This window comes from Heterocephalus glaber, unplaced genomic scaffold, assembly GCF_053883595.1.
Source record: "Heterocephalus glaber isolate CG9 unplaced genomic scaffold, H.glaber_assembly_v1.0 deba00001538, whole genome shotgun sequence".
NCBI classification, from domain to species: Eukaryota; Metazoa; Chordata; class Mammalia; order Rodentia; family Bathyergidae; genus Heterocephalus; species Heterocephalus glaber.
Window position 1 is genome coordinate 764,836 of NW_028258333.1, and position 14,826 is coordinate 779,661.

Here is a 14,826-nt window from a genome sequence, read left to right on the forward strand (position 1 = left end):
ATCCCGCTCGCGAGGGAGATTCCCGGGGAATCCAGGCGCCGAGGTGGCTTCAGCGCGAGGAAGAGCGAACCCCCACGGGACCGGGGTTTCGGAAAGGAGCCCGGGCCGGGCCGAGTCTTCACCCGAGCCCCCGCCCCCACCGGGACCCGGGACCGCGGCTCCGTGGGGCCCCAGGTCCGTCCACACCGCCCACCCGTGGGCCCCGACCCTCGGCCGCGCCCGGCCCTCAACGTCCCCGCCGCTTCATCACCTTTGGGCCCGAGGGCGGCGCAGGCTGGGACCCGGCGGGAACCGAGGGCATCGGTGGGTCGCGGACAGGGGGCCGTGGGGGCCCGGTGTCGCTCTGACCGCGGCTCGGCCGTCTGCACCTCAGGCAGGAGTGCGGGCTCCCGGGCACCGCCCTGGCCGCGTGCTGCGCCTTCTGCCCTCGGAGTTTTCCGACCACCTCCTCACCACGGGTCTTTATTTAATCCGTTAATTTTTTGGAGGCAGAATCTCACTATGTAGCCCAGGCTGGCCTCGAGCTCCCGGCGATCCTCCTGCTTCAGCCTCCCAAGGCTGGAGTTTCAGCCATTCGCACCAGGCCCGGTCTCTCTTAGGCCTCTGGGTCCCCCCCGCGCCCCTCTCCCGGCGGGGAGCGAGGTCCCCCGGGCTGCCGCCGTCTCCACAGTCCCCGCCCCGCCCGAGGCCCCGCCCCGCGCAGTCCCGCCCCTCCCGGGCGCAGCCGCGGGCGGACTCTGCCGGGCTGGGGACGCGGACCCGGCAGAGCGCAGTGCCCCGGCCGGACCCGCGATGGTGCTGCTGGCGGCGCCCGGGCCCTCGGAGGGCGGCGGGGCGCGCTGCCTGTCCTCGTCCGCGTCCCCGCCCTGGGATGCGCCGGTGGCAGAAGACCCTGCGGACCACGAGGAGGACTTCGAGGACTTCTGCCGGCCCGATGCCCGCAGCGTGGCCGCGGACGACGCCTTCTACCCACCGGGGCGCGGCGAGCAGCGGGGCGCAGCCGTCCCCGAGGGCGCCCCCGAGCCCGTCCCGGTGCCCGCGGGCGCCACCCTGCTGCGCGCCGCCGGCGCCAACGACGCGGGGCTGCTGCGAGCGCTGCTGCGGCGGGGGCTGAGCGCCGAGGACGCGCGGGAGGCCGACCGCCACGGCCGGGTAAGGCCCGCGACCCTCGGGCGCCCCGCTCCTCGCCGCGCCCAGGCCGGCGGCCCCTCGGCTGTGAGGACCCGGGGCCGGGGCGAGGTCGCGCTTCTCACGGTCCGGCCGGCCGGGACCCCGCGGCTGGGACGGCGCCGGCGCGCGGGTGGCTGAGCGCGTGGGACCCGGAGGAGCTCGCGTGGGGCCCCGGGGTCCCGGCCCCCTTCTGAGCTGCACTTTCGGTTTCGCGAGTGCTGTGGGCCCGGGGTCCCCAGCAGAGACTCCCGAAGCGGGGAACCCGAGCGGCCGGGGCCGGGCCGTCCCCCCACCCCGAGGGCTCAGCTCGGGACGCGGCCCTCGAGGGCGAAGTGTGCCAGCGCCTCCCTCGGCCCGTGCCTCAGTTGCCCTGCCTGGAAAGCGGGGGCCGTGACGGGCTGTGGGCAGCTGCTGCCCCGCACCGCGCTTGAGTGGCCCGGCACAGGGCGCCTGGCACCGCGGAGGCCCCTGCCGCGTCCGCACCCCGGCCTGGAGGACCGCGGCCCGTTCTTCCCTGGCCGGCTCCGCGCTGTAGGCCACCCAGCCTCCTCCTGCTGCCTGGAGGCTGCATAGCTCGTGTGGCCGGCTTGGGGCGAGGCCACGTGGGGGGCGCGCGCGTCATCCGGGCACTCTCCGAAGGCTGAGGCAGGAGGATCCCATGTTCAAGCCCAGTCTGGGCATTTTATTTTTTAAAATTTCACACGTTAATGTATTTTCTATCGAGCACACACTCCTGGAACCCCTCTTGGCAGTAACTGTCACATCCTCGTAAAAGGGGTCCAGTATGTAAGATGCCTCTTAAATACTACTTTTGATAAAATAATGAAACTTTAGATATGTGTTCTTTACCCTACTCGGTATGTTGAGAATGAAGAGTTTTACTGTGACTGTGCAACACGCGTGAGGTACAAAGGGAACAACGAGACTCTTAGAATAAAGGCAAAACACGGTAGAAACGCACTCACCGGTCACTTCTCCTGATCACAGTGTCTGACACTGTATGTTGTGTGTTGTGTGTTATGCGTTGTGCCAGTCTGGCCGCTTCAGTGACCCGCCCCCCCATCTGGAAATCAGTGGATGAATGATGAGTAAAGGCTGGGAGGAAGGAAGCTCAGTAGGAAGGTCCTGGGTTCAAACCCCAGTTCCACAAGAACCGCCTCTTTTTAATTTTATTCCTTTTGCATGTTTTGGTGTTTTGAGACAGGGTCTTGTTCTGTAGCCCAGGCTGGCCTTGAACTCACAGTGCTCTTCCTGCTTCAGCCTCCCAAGCGCTGGGATTACAGGCGTGCGCCATTGTACTCGGCTTCTGGTATTATAAACAGCTAAACTAGTTAAAGAATATTCTAAGGCAGTTAGGCCAGGATGGGCCCTCTCAGCACTGAAGATCGTTGTGGCCTCAGGCCAGGCGGTGGCTGAGATTCAAAAAAGAAAAACCACACCCGCATTCTTCCCCTAGGGGTGGACTGCAGTGACCAAGAATCTAAAGAGGCAGCAGTCACCTTGGGTGGGGTCAAAACCCCCTCAGGCCGCTCCTTCTGGGAAAGTCCTTAGGGGCTCCCTGCCTGCTGGCTTCCCGACTTGCTTCCCCGTTTGATCCCATGTAATCTGTATCACCTAAGCGGCTATACTTGCTGTAATCTTATTGGTTGATGCACAGTTTTGTCCCACCTCACACCTACTTTGTGACTTCCCATTGGCCCAATGTTACCTAAGCAACAATACTTGTAACCTCGTTGACTATAGTTTTGTCTCACTTTGTACCCGCCTCTCACCTCATGGCTTTGCTCAATAAAACACCCTGAGGAGTGGGGTGGGTGGGCCGCCCACTTTCCTGTCTGCCTTCTGCCTCTCTTAGACAGCTGTCTTTCTCAATAAAGTCTTCCTGCTCTTAACCCCCGTTGTTCCTAGAATCATTCTTTGATTTTAGGGAACACAAGCTTAGGATTTCAGGTATATAGCAGGTTGGGAGTTGCAATGTTTCCCTATGTTATTTGGATCATTTGGAGGTCCCATGCACCGGTACCACAGGGACACACGGTGCTACTCCAGCTTCACCTTGAGGCTGTGGCGGCTTAGCAGATGGAAGCAGAGAGAAAGGCAGTGCAGTGTTGCGGAATCGTGCAGAAGGGCAGTGAAGGCCCAATTGGACCGAGTTGGAAACTGCTCCATTGCGCGGTGAAGCCCTTCCTGGCCAGGGTGGGTCCCTGAGATGTACACTTGAGATTTATATGTCCCCAGCTGCGGACTGAACTTTCTCAAAAACTACTTGAAAAATTTGAGTGTTCTTTGTTTGTTTGTTTGAATGAATGCTACAGAAAGCTCTGTGAGCTTTGGACGGGCCTTTCCAGGGACGAGGAGCTGTTATTGGGGTTCACACTTACCCTGTACCCTTGCCCACCCGCAGTCCAGGGCCCGAACACCTGCAATCCCATTATTTGGAAGGCTGAGGCAGGAGGATCACCGCAAGTTCAAGGCCAGCCTGAGACCCTGTTTCAACCCCCCCTCCCCAAAATACTGAGAAGCGTGGGAAAGGGGTGAGAAGGATGAAGGGAGCCCGAACGAGGCTGGAGCCTGGGGCTGGGACAGGAGCAAGTCAGGTGGCTGGGAGCCGCTGGTGGTGGCGGAAGGACAGATGGGACCCAGCCACTGCCTCGGGGCTCTGGAGGACCCCGTGTCCATGAGGAGCTTGGGCGGCCCTGTCCCTGTCCCCAAAGGGCACCTCCCAGGGCGTTGCTCCTGCCTTCAGCCCTGGCCTCTGCCGGTGGCCAAGCTGAAGGCCCGGCGGCCCCTGTGCATCAGGCTGGCATGGCCAAAGGAAAACCACCCCATTTTCTTTCTTCCTGGGTCTGCGACCCTAACTTGTGTTTTTACCGAAAATTGCCCCGTTTCTTCTGTTTTACAATTTAATATTATAAAGTTGTCATGGAATTCTCTTTTTATTTATTTTTCTCAGTCCTGATGATTAAACCCAGGCTCACACAGCCCCTGAACTGCAGCCCCAGCCCTTAAAAACAATCTTTACTTTGATACAAAGCTCCACTAAGTAGCCGAGGTGGGTCTGGACTTGGACTTGCAGCCTTCCTGCCTCAGCCTCCTGAGTGCTATGGCAGGATTATCTTCTTGCGGGGCTTCTGAAGATGGGGAGCCCCTGCTGAGAGGGCACCTGTGGGAGTTGGGGATTAGGTTTCAGCAAGTGAATACATTTCTCTAAAACCTCAGTTACTTAACACACAGAGGAAGCTATGGTGAATTTGTTTTTAATAGAAATAATCATTCTTCACTTGCCTTGGGTATAAGCAAATCTGAATCCTTTGGGTTTGTTTGAAGTGAGGCACAAGTGTGTTGAGTTAGTTGAAAAACCCCAGAAGCAATCTTATTTGTTAAAGGTAATGACCTAACAATGAGTTCGGGAACAATTTTACTTGGTCCTCATGACTTTTATCTTGACAGTTATTCTTATCTTTTTATTCTCTACTTTTAATTCAGTGGGGAGACATCTGGAAATAATTAAACACTTATGTCATCCTTTTGTTTGCAAGGGACAGGTCCCATCTCAAGGTTTGCAGATAGATTCCGGGAAGGCTGTGGGGTTTTAATCAATGACATGGAAAAGTCATTATTATTATTATTATTATTATTATTATTATTATTATTATTATATTATTTTTGGTCCCAGGGATTGAACTCAGAACCTTGCATGTGCCAGGCGGGTGATGGCACCACTGAGCTGAATCCCTGGGCCTGGAAAAGTTATTATTGAGTAATGGCTTTTTTCCTCAAAGGATGCATATTCTTGAACTTTTGGTATAAAAACACAATATTAAATGCTTGAGGAATAATAAAAAATTGTGTTTTGAATAGCTTCCCATGTGCAGAAGAGGTAGTTTTTAAAACATTTGAGGCTGGTGTGGCAGCGCACATCTGTTATCCCAGCACTCAGGAGGCTGAGGCAGGAGGATTGCCACAAGTTTGAGTCCAGCTTGAGCTACATAGTGAGTTCAAGGCCAGCCTAAACTACGTAGTGAGACCCTGTCTCAAAAAACTAAATAAAAATAAAAACATTTGAATAGAATTATATATCCAAGACCTTAAAAGTCACTTTTACTTAGAAAAATCCCAGGGTCTCCATCGGGAAAGCCCCAGGTCTCTCATATCAGTAATCGGCTCTAAAAATAAAGAATCCTGCTGTTCTCGGATTTTAAAAATGTTAAGTGATTAAAACTAAATGATTCAAATGAAGTAATCATAGGATCCCTAGGAACAGAAAAACATTTTTTAAAAAGAAAGCTAATGAAAGTTCTGGGTAGTGGGGAACCCCCCAAATGCAGTGGTGGGGAACCCCCCAAATGCGAACTGAGAAGCGTCACCCCCTGCGGTTCCTTGTCCCCGGGGGCGGGGCTGTGACCTTCCAGGTGGGGCGATCCGCCCCCAGCTGTCCCTCGCTGACCCTGGCTGGCCCAGGGCGCCCTGATCCGCTTTGGGTGATGATGCTGATGCTCAGGGAAGGATTTCCACGCATCTGCGAAAGGTTGTTAGGAAAGAAGCCCGCACCCCTGTGACCTTTCAGCGCATCGCATTTCCTCCGGGTGCAGACCCCACAGGAAGCACCCCCGACTGCAGACCCCACAGGAAGCACCCCCGACTGCTGACAGCGGGTCCTCCCTCTCTCCCTCCACTCGCGGGCGCCCCACCCTCATCCCAGCGGATGATGGGGCGCAGTCAGCTAGTCCCGGACCCGGGTGACCCGGCGAGAGGTGGGAGGTCGGGCACGGCCAGCCAGTTTCCCAGCACCGCTCGCTGAAGAGGAAGAGGTGATCTTTCCTCGCGTGAATGTCTTTGGCCTCTTTGTCAAGGATCAGATGCCCGGGTGCCTGGAGTCATTTCTGCATCCTTTATGTGGTTCCCCTGACCCACAAGTTTGCTTTTATGTCAGTACCACGCTGTTTTTAGTCAGTGTAGGTTTGTAGCATAACTTGATGGAGTACTATTTGGCCATAAAGAAGGATGCACTTGAGCCACGTGTAGGAAAATGGATGCAACTTGAGGCCATAATGTTCAGTGAAATAAATCAGACACACAAGCTTAACTATTGCACCGTTTCCTTTATATGAGAATCCCAAAGTATGTATGTGTGTATATATATATATATATATATATTTTTTTTTTTTTTTGGTACCAGCGATTGAACTCGGGTCCTTGTGCTTGCACAACAGGTGGTGAACCCACTGAGCTAAATCCCCGGCCCCCAAAGTATGTATATTTTAAAGAGCAAAATCAAAGGTAGATGATAGGAAGTGGGGAGATGGATCTTTTGCAGATGGAAGCTCTCTCCTGCTGCCATGTCCAGCACAGCAGGGCTGTGGGTTCTGCCCGGGGTTGGATGCTGGGCACAGGCTGGCGGATGCCAGGGGCTGTCACTGCCTCTCTGTGATTGGCCTGGTCCTCCCACCCCGTGGACTGAATTCTCTCAGTGTGGATTTCTCACTCTGCTCGTCTCTCCTCTTTTCTTACAAACAGATTTGTATCCCTTTTGTCATTAAACCCCCCCCCGACTGAGAGACAGACTTGGGGGCGCACACCTCTCACCTCAGCACTCAGGAAGCTGAGGCAGGAAGATCACTGTGAGTTCGAGGTTGGCCTGGGCTGCATAGCGAGACCCTGTCTCAAAAGAAAAAAATTCAAAGCCTGAAGCACAGTTTGTACGTTTGCTGCCTTTGCAGTGTCGAGAAGTTAGAAGGGCCTAGGTCGCATCATTGCAAGCTGGAGGCCTCCACGTAAAGATAAAGCCTGTGTCTCGGCCTCGACAACACTGCCTCCCATGACTGCTGTGAGCACGGGCCTGGTTTTATTTGTGTTGTTTATAGAGACAAGGTCTCTCCACGGTGTGGCCTGCCTCAGCCTCCTGAGTACTTCCATCACAGGCGTGCACCACCATGCCTGACTTTTTTGCTTTTCTTGAGGTGAAGCTCCCTGCATGCACAGTTGGCCTTGAACTCCCGATCCTGGATCCCAGGCTCCTGCCCAGCCTCAGACTCCTCATCTTCCGTGTTCCTAACAACGCCGACACCAACCGAGGGCTCTGGCTCTCTTCCTCCGTCTTCCGGTGCAGAGAGCTTTCCAGGCAGCAGAGGCGCTGAGGCTGGGCTGGGCCGGGGTGCGGGGTCCCCCGCAGGGTGCCTCTGGTCAGTGACTCCCCAGGCCGCTCTGTAGCCAGCCAGACTCCCTTCCTTTCCCAGGAACAATCGCAAGCACGCACGGCCTCACCTTCTGCCCGATGGTAAGATACAGCGGCGCTGGGTTCCACTCCAGGAGGGACACGTATTGTGGCAAACGGGAAAGAGGGAGAGGGTCACGAAACAAGGAGAAAACAGCTTCTGCCTTCGCTGGCCGTGTCTGAGCCGGCTGTGAAGTTATCTGTAAAGATAGCTTTCAGTTCTGCTTTTTAAAACTCATTTAGTGTACTCGGAACTCAGTTCTGTGTTAAATACTTCACAGTCTTCTGCATGTATCGTAGTTTACTTGGCAACTTTTCGACATTTTGATTGTTTCTGGGATCTTGCTATGTAAATTAGGTTCTGATACATGCATGTCCTACATACCCTTAGTGGCTTTCTGAGCCTTTCTCTGTCTTCCCTTTTCCCTCCCTCCCTCCTTTCAGCCCTTTCTCTTGTTTGTTTGAGACAGGGTCTCACTATGTGGCCAGGCTGGCCTGGAACTCACAGCGATCCTCCTGCCTCAGTTTCCTGAGTGCTGGGATCACAGGTGTGCCCCACCACGTTGGTTCTGATCCTTTCTTTTTGGGATCAGCCCCTAGAAAGACTCTTGCTTGGTTTAACAGTGGAAGCCTTTGAAAAGCCGCCTTGCTTTTGGGGAGGATCGTGGCAATTTCTCCTTTCACCAGCCAGGTACGAAATTGCCTATTTTGCTAGATTTTCATACCACTAAATGTTAATTACTAAGACTATGGATGTGGATTTATTGGTCTTTGAAACAGTAAAAGTCATGTGGCTTATTGTCCAATTAGATAACACAGAAAGGTAAAATCACTGCCTTCTTGCCATCTAGACATAATTACATGTTTCAGGTATGAGTTACAGACATTTAATGCAAAATGATACCTGGAACTCTCTCCATAGCATACATGTTGAGGGCATCTTTCTCTGTCAGGAAATCTTGCACTCTGTTTCCTAGACTTTTCTTTTCTTTTCTGAGACAGACTCTTGCTGTGTAGTTCAAGCTGGCCTTGAACTCACTGTGTGGCCTAGCTGCTCCCCAATTGATGGCAATCTTCCTGCCTCAGCCTCCTGAATGCTGAGATTGCAGGTGTGTGCCACCATACCTGGCTCTCCAAATGGATTCTTTAAAAATTTAGTCAATTTTAGTAGCGGATCTCAGTTGAAGAGCAGGTCTGATTGAAGCTACTGTCTCGTAGCTCAAAGTCCCTGAATTGTATTTGTATTTTTTTGCTGAGAAGGGCTAATTTTTTGTGTAGTCAGATTTATCTTTTTCTTTGTGATTTCTGGCTCTGCTGCCATGCTTCAAATTGGTTTTTCTAAGCCAAGTTTAGAGAAGTCATCATCTACATTTTCTTCCAGTGCTTTTATGATTGCGTATGTAATGACTCATTTGGCTGAAGATACCTGGTAAAGATCCAGCCTTGTTTTTCCCCATGTGCCTGGGGATTTGTCCAGCACCAGTAATGGAGTAATCTGTTTTTTTTTTTTTTTTTTCTGGTACCGGGGATCAAACTTGGGTCCATGTACTTGTGAAACAGGCAGCAAAACCACTGATCTAAATCCCCAGCCCAAGTAATCTGTTTTCTGTGAAGATCTTTGTTTAACTTTTTTTGTGGTACCAGGGATCAAACTCAGGTCCTTGGGCTTTCCAGATAGGCAGGGGAACCACTGAACTAAATCCCAGGCCCAAGACTTGTGAAGATCTGATACATACTGTAATCTGCATTGTTAAGTATATGGTGTCTCATTAGTATTCTAATTTATATTACTCTGCTCTTAGTGAGGTAATGCATACTTCGCATATATCTACTACCTCCTTGCTTTGGTTTATATGTTCTTTACTCATTTGAAAAAATTGCAGTGTTGGGCTGGGGATTTAGCTCAGTGGTTCCGGCGCCTCCTTCGCAAGTGCAAGGTCCCGAGTTTGGTCCCAGGTACCAACAAAACAAAACAAAACAAAAACAAAAAAAATTGTAGTGTTGGTGCTTTCTTATTTATATTTCTGTTGAAATTTAAGTAATCCTGTGTACATCATTAATTTTGATTGTTGTTTTTCTATTGTCTGTTTTTTGTTTTTTTTTTGGTACTGGGGATCGAACTCAAGACCTTGCGCTTGCAAGGCAGGTGGTGGAACCACTGGGCTGAATCCCCAGCCCCTTTCTGTTGTCTTTTAATTCTGCTGATGGTTTTCATGTAAGTGAGTATTATGTTTTTATGTAGATAAGTACATTTATGTTTTTATTTATTTATTCTTTTTTTTTCAGTACCAGAAATCGAACTCAGAACCTTGCACTTACCAGGCAGGCACAGCACCACTGAGCTACATCCCTGGTGTGTTTTGAGACAGTCTAGAGATATAGTTTGGGCTGTCCTTGAACTCACAGCCATCCTCCTGCTTCAGCCTCCTGAGTGCTGAATTTCAGGCATGTGCCACCACACCTTGCTAACTAGGCACATTTATATTATTGTAACACCATATTGTTGGTTGAAAAGTCACCTGGTAAGCTGGGATTGCCTTCCCTTTTTTGCATATGTATTTTATTTTATTTATTCATTTTTGTTTTTTTGAGGCAGGGTCTTGCTATGTACTTCAGGCTGGCCTTGAACTCACTATGTAGCCCAGGCTGGCCTCAAATTTGTGGCGATCCTCCTGCCTCAGCCTTCTGAGTGCTGGGATCACAGGCAGGTGTCACCACGCCCGGTTCCATACACATTTGAAACTATATGTATTACAGCACATTTTGTTTTACTTGGTGTTTATCTTTTATTTTATTTTGTATTTTTGATAAAGCTTAGCTACTAACACCTTATGCTTCTTATGGAGAACAAAACTGCCCTTATCTCTGACAGCTGCTTGTTTGCCCTTTGGCTGTAGCCCGAGCCTCCTTGTGGCCAGGACACCGCCTGAGGTGGAAATGTGCAGGTGGGGCTTGGGGCATCTGGTATCAGTGTGTCAGGAGCACGTGTGACTCTGGGGAAGAGAAGGAAGCCAGAGCAGAGAGGAGGAGGCCACAGATCCAGTGGCACCTTGGAGCCTGGTGGGCAGTGTCCTCTGGGTGGCCCGTGACTCCAGTTTCCATTTCTTTTGCATTTGCCTTTCACTCCGCATATTTGCAGGACTTTATTTGCAAAGTGTTTGTTCGGTCACTTCCTCAAGAGCTGCGTTTTCCTGCTTAGTCAAAGCTGGGGTGATGGGGCTGGAGGCACGGAAGCCATGCAAATCACCAGGTACCTGGAGGGCCTGAGACTGACACAGCTGGGTCACGTTTTTGCAAAAGTGTAAAACAAATGTTTATTCTCACCAGGGACCATTCAGGGTGGGACTGAAGCAGAGGACGGAGCTGCACTAGGAAAGGGCCTGCCCCAGCCTGGTGCGAAGTGGGTCATCTGTGTGCTCACAGAAATGGCTGGAGTTTCCCCCACTTTCTGCTTTTTGGTTTATTTATTTATTTTCTATTTTTTGTCTTTTTTTTTGTACTAGGGATCGAATTTGGGACCTTGCGCTTTCGAGGCAGATGGCAGAACCACTGAGCTAAATCCCCAGCATATTTTTTGCTTTTTTGAGACAGGGTCTCACTATGTACTTCAGGCTGGCTGGCCTCGAACTCACAATGATCCTCCTGCCTCAGCCTCCCCAGTGCTGGGATTACAGGCCTGCACCACCATGCCTGGCTGTTCTTCTTCTTTTTTTTTTAATAAACTATTATATGTAAAAATTATTATTTTTGTGGTGCTGAAAATCTAACCCAGGGCCCAGTCCTACAATACAAGTCCTACCACTCAGTCCTACCACTAAGCTACATCCCCAGGCCTCTCTCTGTATTTTTGAGTGGATCAATTTATATGTATTTGAACTGAATATTTTAATTTTCCTATCAGAAATAATGAAACAGGTCAAGTAGCTTGGGTATTAATTTTATAAAAACCTTTGTTAATGAGCCGGGGATTTAGCTCAGTGGTTCCCCCGCTTTCGAGTGCAAGGAGCTGAGTTCAATCCTCCATACCAAAAAAAAAAACAACACAACCCTTTGTTAAAATGCTAAGTGATCCGTAGTTCTTTTCCCACAGGATCTCCATGCACCGTGGGTCGTTACTATAGTTAAACATCCCGAGAGCTGCATAGTTAGAAAAAGAAAAGTAGCACACTTTCAGATGCAGCCGTCATAGAGCAGTGGCCGGAAGTACATGTAGCTGCTGTCTTACGGAGATGGGCAGAAGTTCCAATTACTTCCGGTGGTTTTAACAGGGTGCTACTCTACGTTTTCAGATAGACAGCGAAGTCACTTTTAAAGCACGGGTTTGTCTGGAGTGCACAAAACTCTGAACACTGTTGACAGAATTAATTCCCAGGCACAATTTCTGTATGTGACTTTCTTTATATGTGGACTTGTTCCCAATTAGGGACCACGAACGGCGTTCTGTAATTTGTGTGTGTGTGTGTGTGTGTGTGTGTGTGTGTGTGTGTGTGTGTGTGTGTGTGTGTGTGGGAGATTGAATTTAGGATCTCAGTCACACTTGGCCAAAGTCTTCATATTAGTTTTTCTACATTTTCTTTTTGTTGTTTTGCTCGTTCGTTTGGGTTCCTGCAGTCAGGGCCTCAGGATGCAGCCCAGCCTGGCCTCCGACTCAGGGGCACGGTGCCGTTCGCGCAGTGCCGCTGGCCCCGTGCCTCCACCCTGGTCCAGCCTCCCTGCACCCTCCTGCGGCTTGGCTCCTGCCCTGGCTACCTTCGGAGCCCCGACTCTGCCCCGAGCTCTGCTCCTGGCTGGGGTGACAAGGACGCGATTTGCTCGGCCGCCCGAGGTGGGCAAAGCCAGAGGGACCCCGTGGAGAGGGAGGCGGGGTCCGGGGCCTGGGGAGCTGGGGCCCCTCGCTCCTGATCGGGCCTTCCCGAGGCCGGCTGCCCGGGGGAGGCCTGGCCCCTGAGCGGGGGACGCAAGGACAGGGCAGGCGCCGCTTCTCTTCCCTGCTCTTTTCTGTTCCCTGGTTTCTGTCCCAGTCACTTTCCGGTCGTACCTGGCCCACAGCTGGAGGAAGAGGCTGATTGGGCTCACAAGTCAGTCAGTGCCTAGAGGGCTGCTCCAGGGCCGGGAGCTTGGGGAGGAGGGCTGCTCCCCGTGGGGAGCGCCGGAAGCAGAGGGCGGAGGAGGAACTGGAAGGCGATGGCCCCAGGCTCCGCCCCCGCATGCCCCGCCCCGGGACCGCCCTCCTCAGGCCCCGCCCCGCAGAGACCGACCTCCAGGCCACGCATGCCCCGCCCCTGGACCGCCCCTCCGCGGGCCCCGCCTCCTGGGAGAGCCCGGGATCCCATCACCTTCCAAAGGTCTGGCCCGGGTTTTGGGGGAACAACTAAAGCTAAACCCTCGCAACCCCTGTGGTTTTATTCGCCCCACAGGCCCTGCAGGGCCTCAAAGTGGAAATCCCCGGAAGGCGCCTCAGCTGCCTAGGGGGTGACAGCCGTCCCAGGCGCAGGGGCGGGTGCAGACCGAGGAGGGGATAGGAGGGTGGCCGTGGGGTGCAGAGGCAGACGGGGTCTCTGGCCCGCGGAGGATGGGAAGCCGCAGGGGTGAGGGGTGGCCGGGAGGGGTCCCCTGCCTGGGAGCTCGGGGCTGGCCTGGAGACCCTGCCGAGGGGGGCGCCTGGGCCCGAGCCCCCCCACCCTGGGCCGGGTAGGGGGGGCTGCGAGTCTGAGCATGGAAAGCAGCAGCAAGGCCTTGGGTGGGACAGGGCGACACCGTCCTTTCCCCGCCCTGGAGGGTCACCTCGAACTGGGGGCGTAGGCGTGGCTCTGGTGTCTCTCAGGGCTCTGGAGGCCAGAAGTCTGGACCCAGGTTAAACCACCCCACAGGCTCCTCTCTGGGTTCCCGTGTCTCAGATGTCCTGGATGACTCTCAGGGCCCTTGACTGTCACCTACACAGACCCCATTTCCAACTGAGGTCACAACCACACCTCCCAGGGGTTGGGAGGGAATGGACCTGGTGTCACCCTAGGCATGGATGGCGCTGTGCCGGCCGCGAGCTCACTCGGCTATTCTAACGGGGCCACCATTGCACACGGGGCGGCCGCTGACCGGAACTCTCCATGAGCCTCGGCTGTCTGTGCCCACGCGCCCCAGGCCGGGGTGCGCCTCTACCAGGAGGCATCTCCTTTCAGGCTCCTTGCCCCTCTCCGGTCCCTCCCTGCTCGGCCACCCTTAGCCTCCTCCCCAGGGTTGGTGGAGCCGGGTAGACTTGGCGAAATCACCCGAGCATGTCCCAGAGCCTGGCCCGTGTCCCCTGAGAGATGGCTCTGAGGTTTATCCACATTCTGTGTTCCTTTAAGCTGCATTAAAAGGCCAAAACCTTCCCATTTGTTGAGAAGGGGACCAGAGATGGAGTGTCCTAGGAGCATGCACTAATAAAAATAAAAATTAGGGGCCGGGGATTTAGCTCAGTGGTTCAGGCACCTGCCTTGCAAGCGCAAGGTCCCGAGTCCGATCCCCGGTACCCCCCCCAAATAAATAAATAAACCAACCAGTTAAACAGCTTTATTGAGATGGAATTCACAGACCACGCAATTCACCCATTTAAACTGCACAATGCAGTGTTTTCTGTACATTATGTTACTGATTTTTAAAATTGTGGTAAAATATATATCATATAAAATCGGGCATTTGACACCCTAATGAGTCATGACCCGGTGGTATTAGTTATATTCACACTGGTGCGACATACTGTGGATTTCCAAACACTGCTGTTTTGCAGCACTGGGGATCGAACTCAGGACCTTTTGCAGGCATGGTGCCAATGAGCTACATCCCCGGCCCTCCAAACATTTACAAGCCCCGACAAACAATCAGGCAGTAGCTAACTCCTCCTCCTCTGCTTTCTCCAGCCCCGGTAACTGCTTTGCTTCCTGTCCACATCAGTCAGTGCTCAGTTCCATGTGGAGAGTGCAGAGAGGCTGCAGACCTGAAGGGCCCAGTCGAAGGCCTGGAGCCCACGGTGATCTCCCGTGGGGTCCGGATCCAGGGTGACAGGTCTGCACCAGAAGCTAGGAGCCGACCTCCAAGGCAAAGGTGCACACTGCAGCTCCCCACAAGACAGAAGCCAGCTGTCCTTCTCTGTTTCCTTCCATTCCACCAGGGCACAAGCCTGATGCCTGCCACACCCACACCCAGCGTGGGGCCTCTGTCCTCAGTGAACCCCTCTGGCCACCCCCAGATCTGTGCTGACCCAACCTAGCTGGGCTGGGCATCTTGGATGCGAGCGACCCAGGCAGCTCATCACCACCGGTCTTAGGGACTCGCGCTGAGCACTCACAGCATGAGTGTTTGTCCTTTGGTCCACACCGAGTGTACTGTGCCCCAGGTTCGCTGTGCTGTGGCGTGGATTAGGGTGGATGGGCTCAAGGCTGGGTGACTGCTGGACAGGTGCCCAC

The 14,826-nt window shown here is 53.3% G+C and overlaps 1 protein-coding gene across 2 annotated transcripts in view; it reads left to right on the forward strand.

Moving 5' to 3' along the window:
- The window catches only part of Ankrd33b (ankyrin repeat domain 33B), a 44,506-nt gene that overhangs the window by 279 nt on the left and 29,401 nt on the right, over positions 1 to 14,826 (forward strand). Inside the window, exon 1 of one of the 2 annotated variants that reach the window (XM_004845268.3) lies at positions 628 to 1,152. The exons of the other annotated variant lie outside the window; for it this stretch is intronic. Coding sequence (XP_004845325.1) covers positions 793 to 1,152 — 360 coding nt within the window. The 5' untranslated portion in view covers positions 628 to 792. Of the gene's footprint in view, positions 1 to 627; positions 1,153 to 14,826 lie in introns of those variants that run through there. 2 annotated transcript variants of the gene reach the window in all.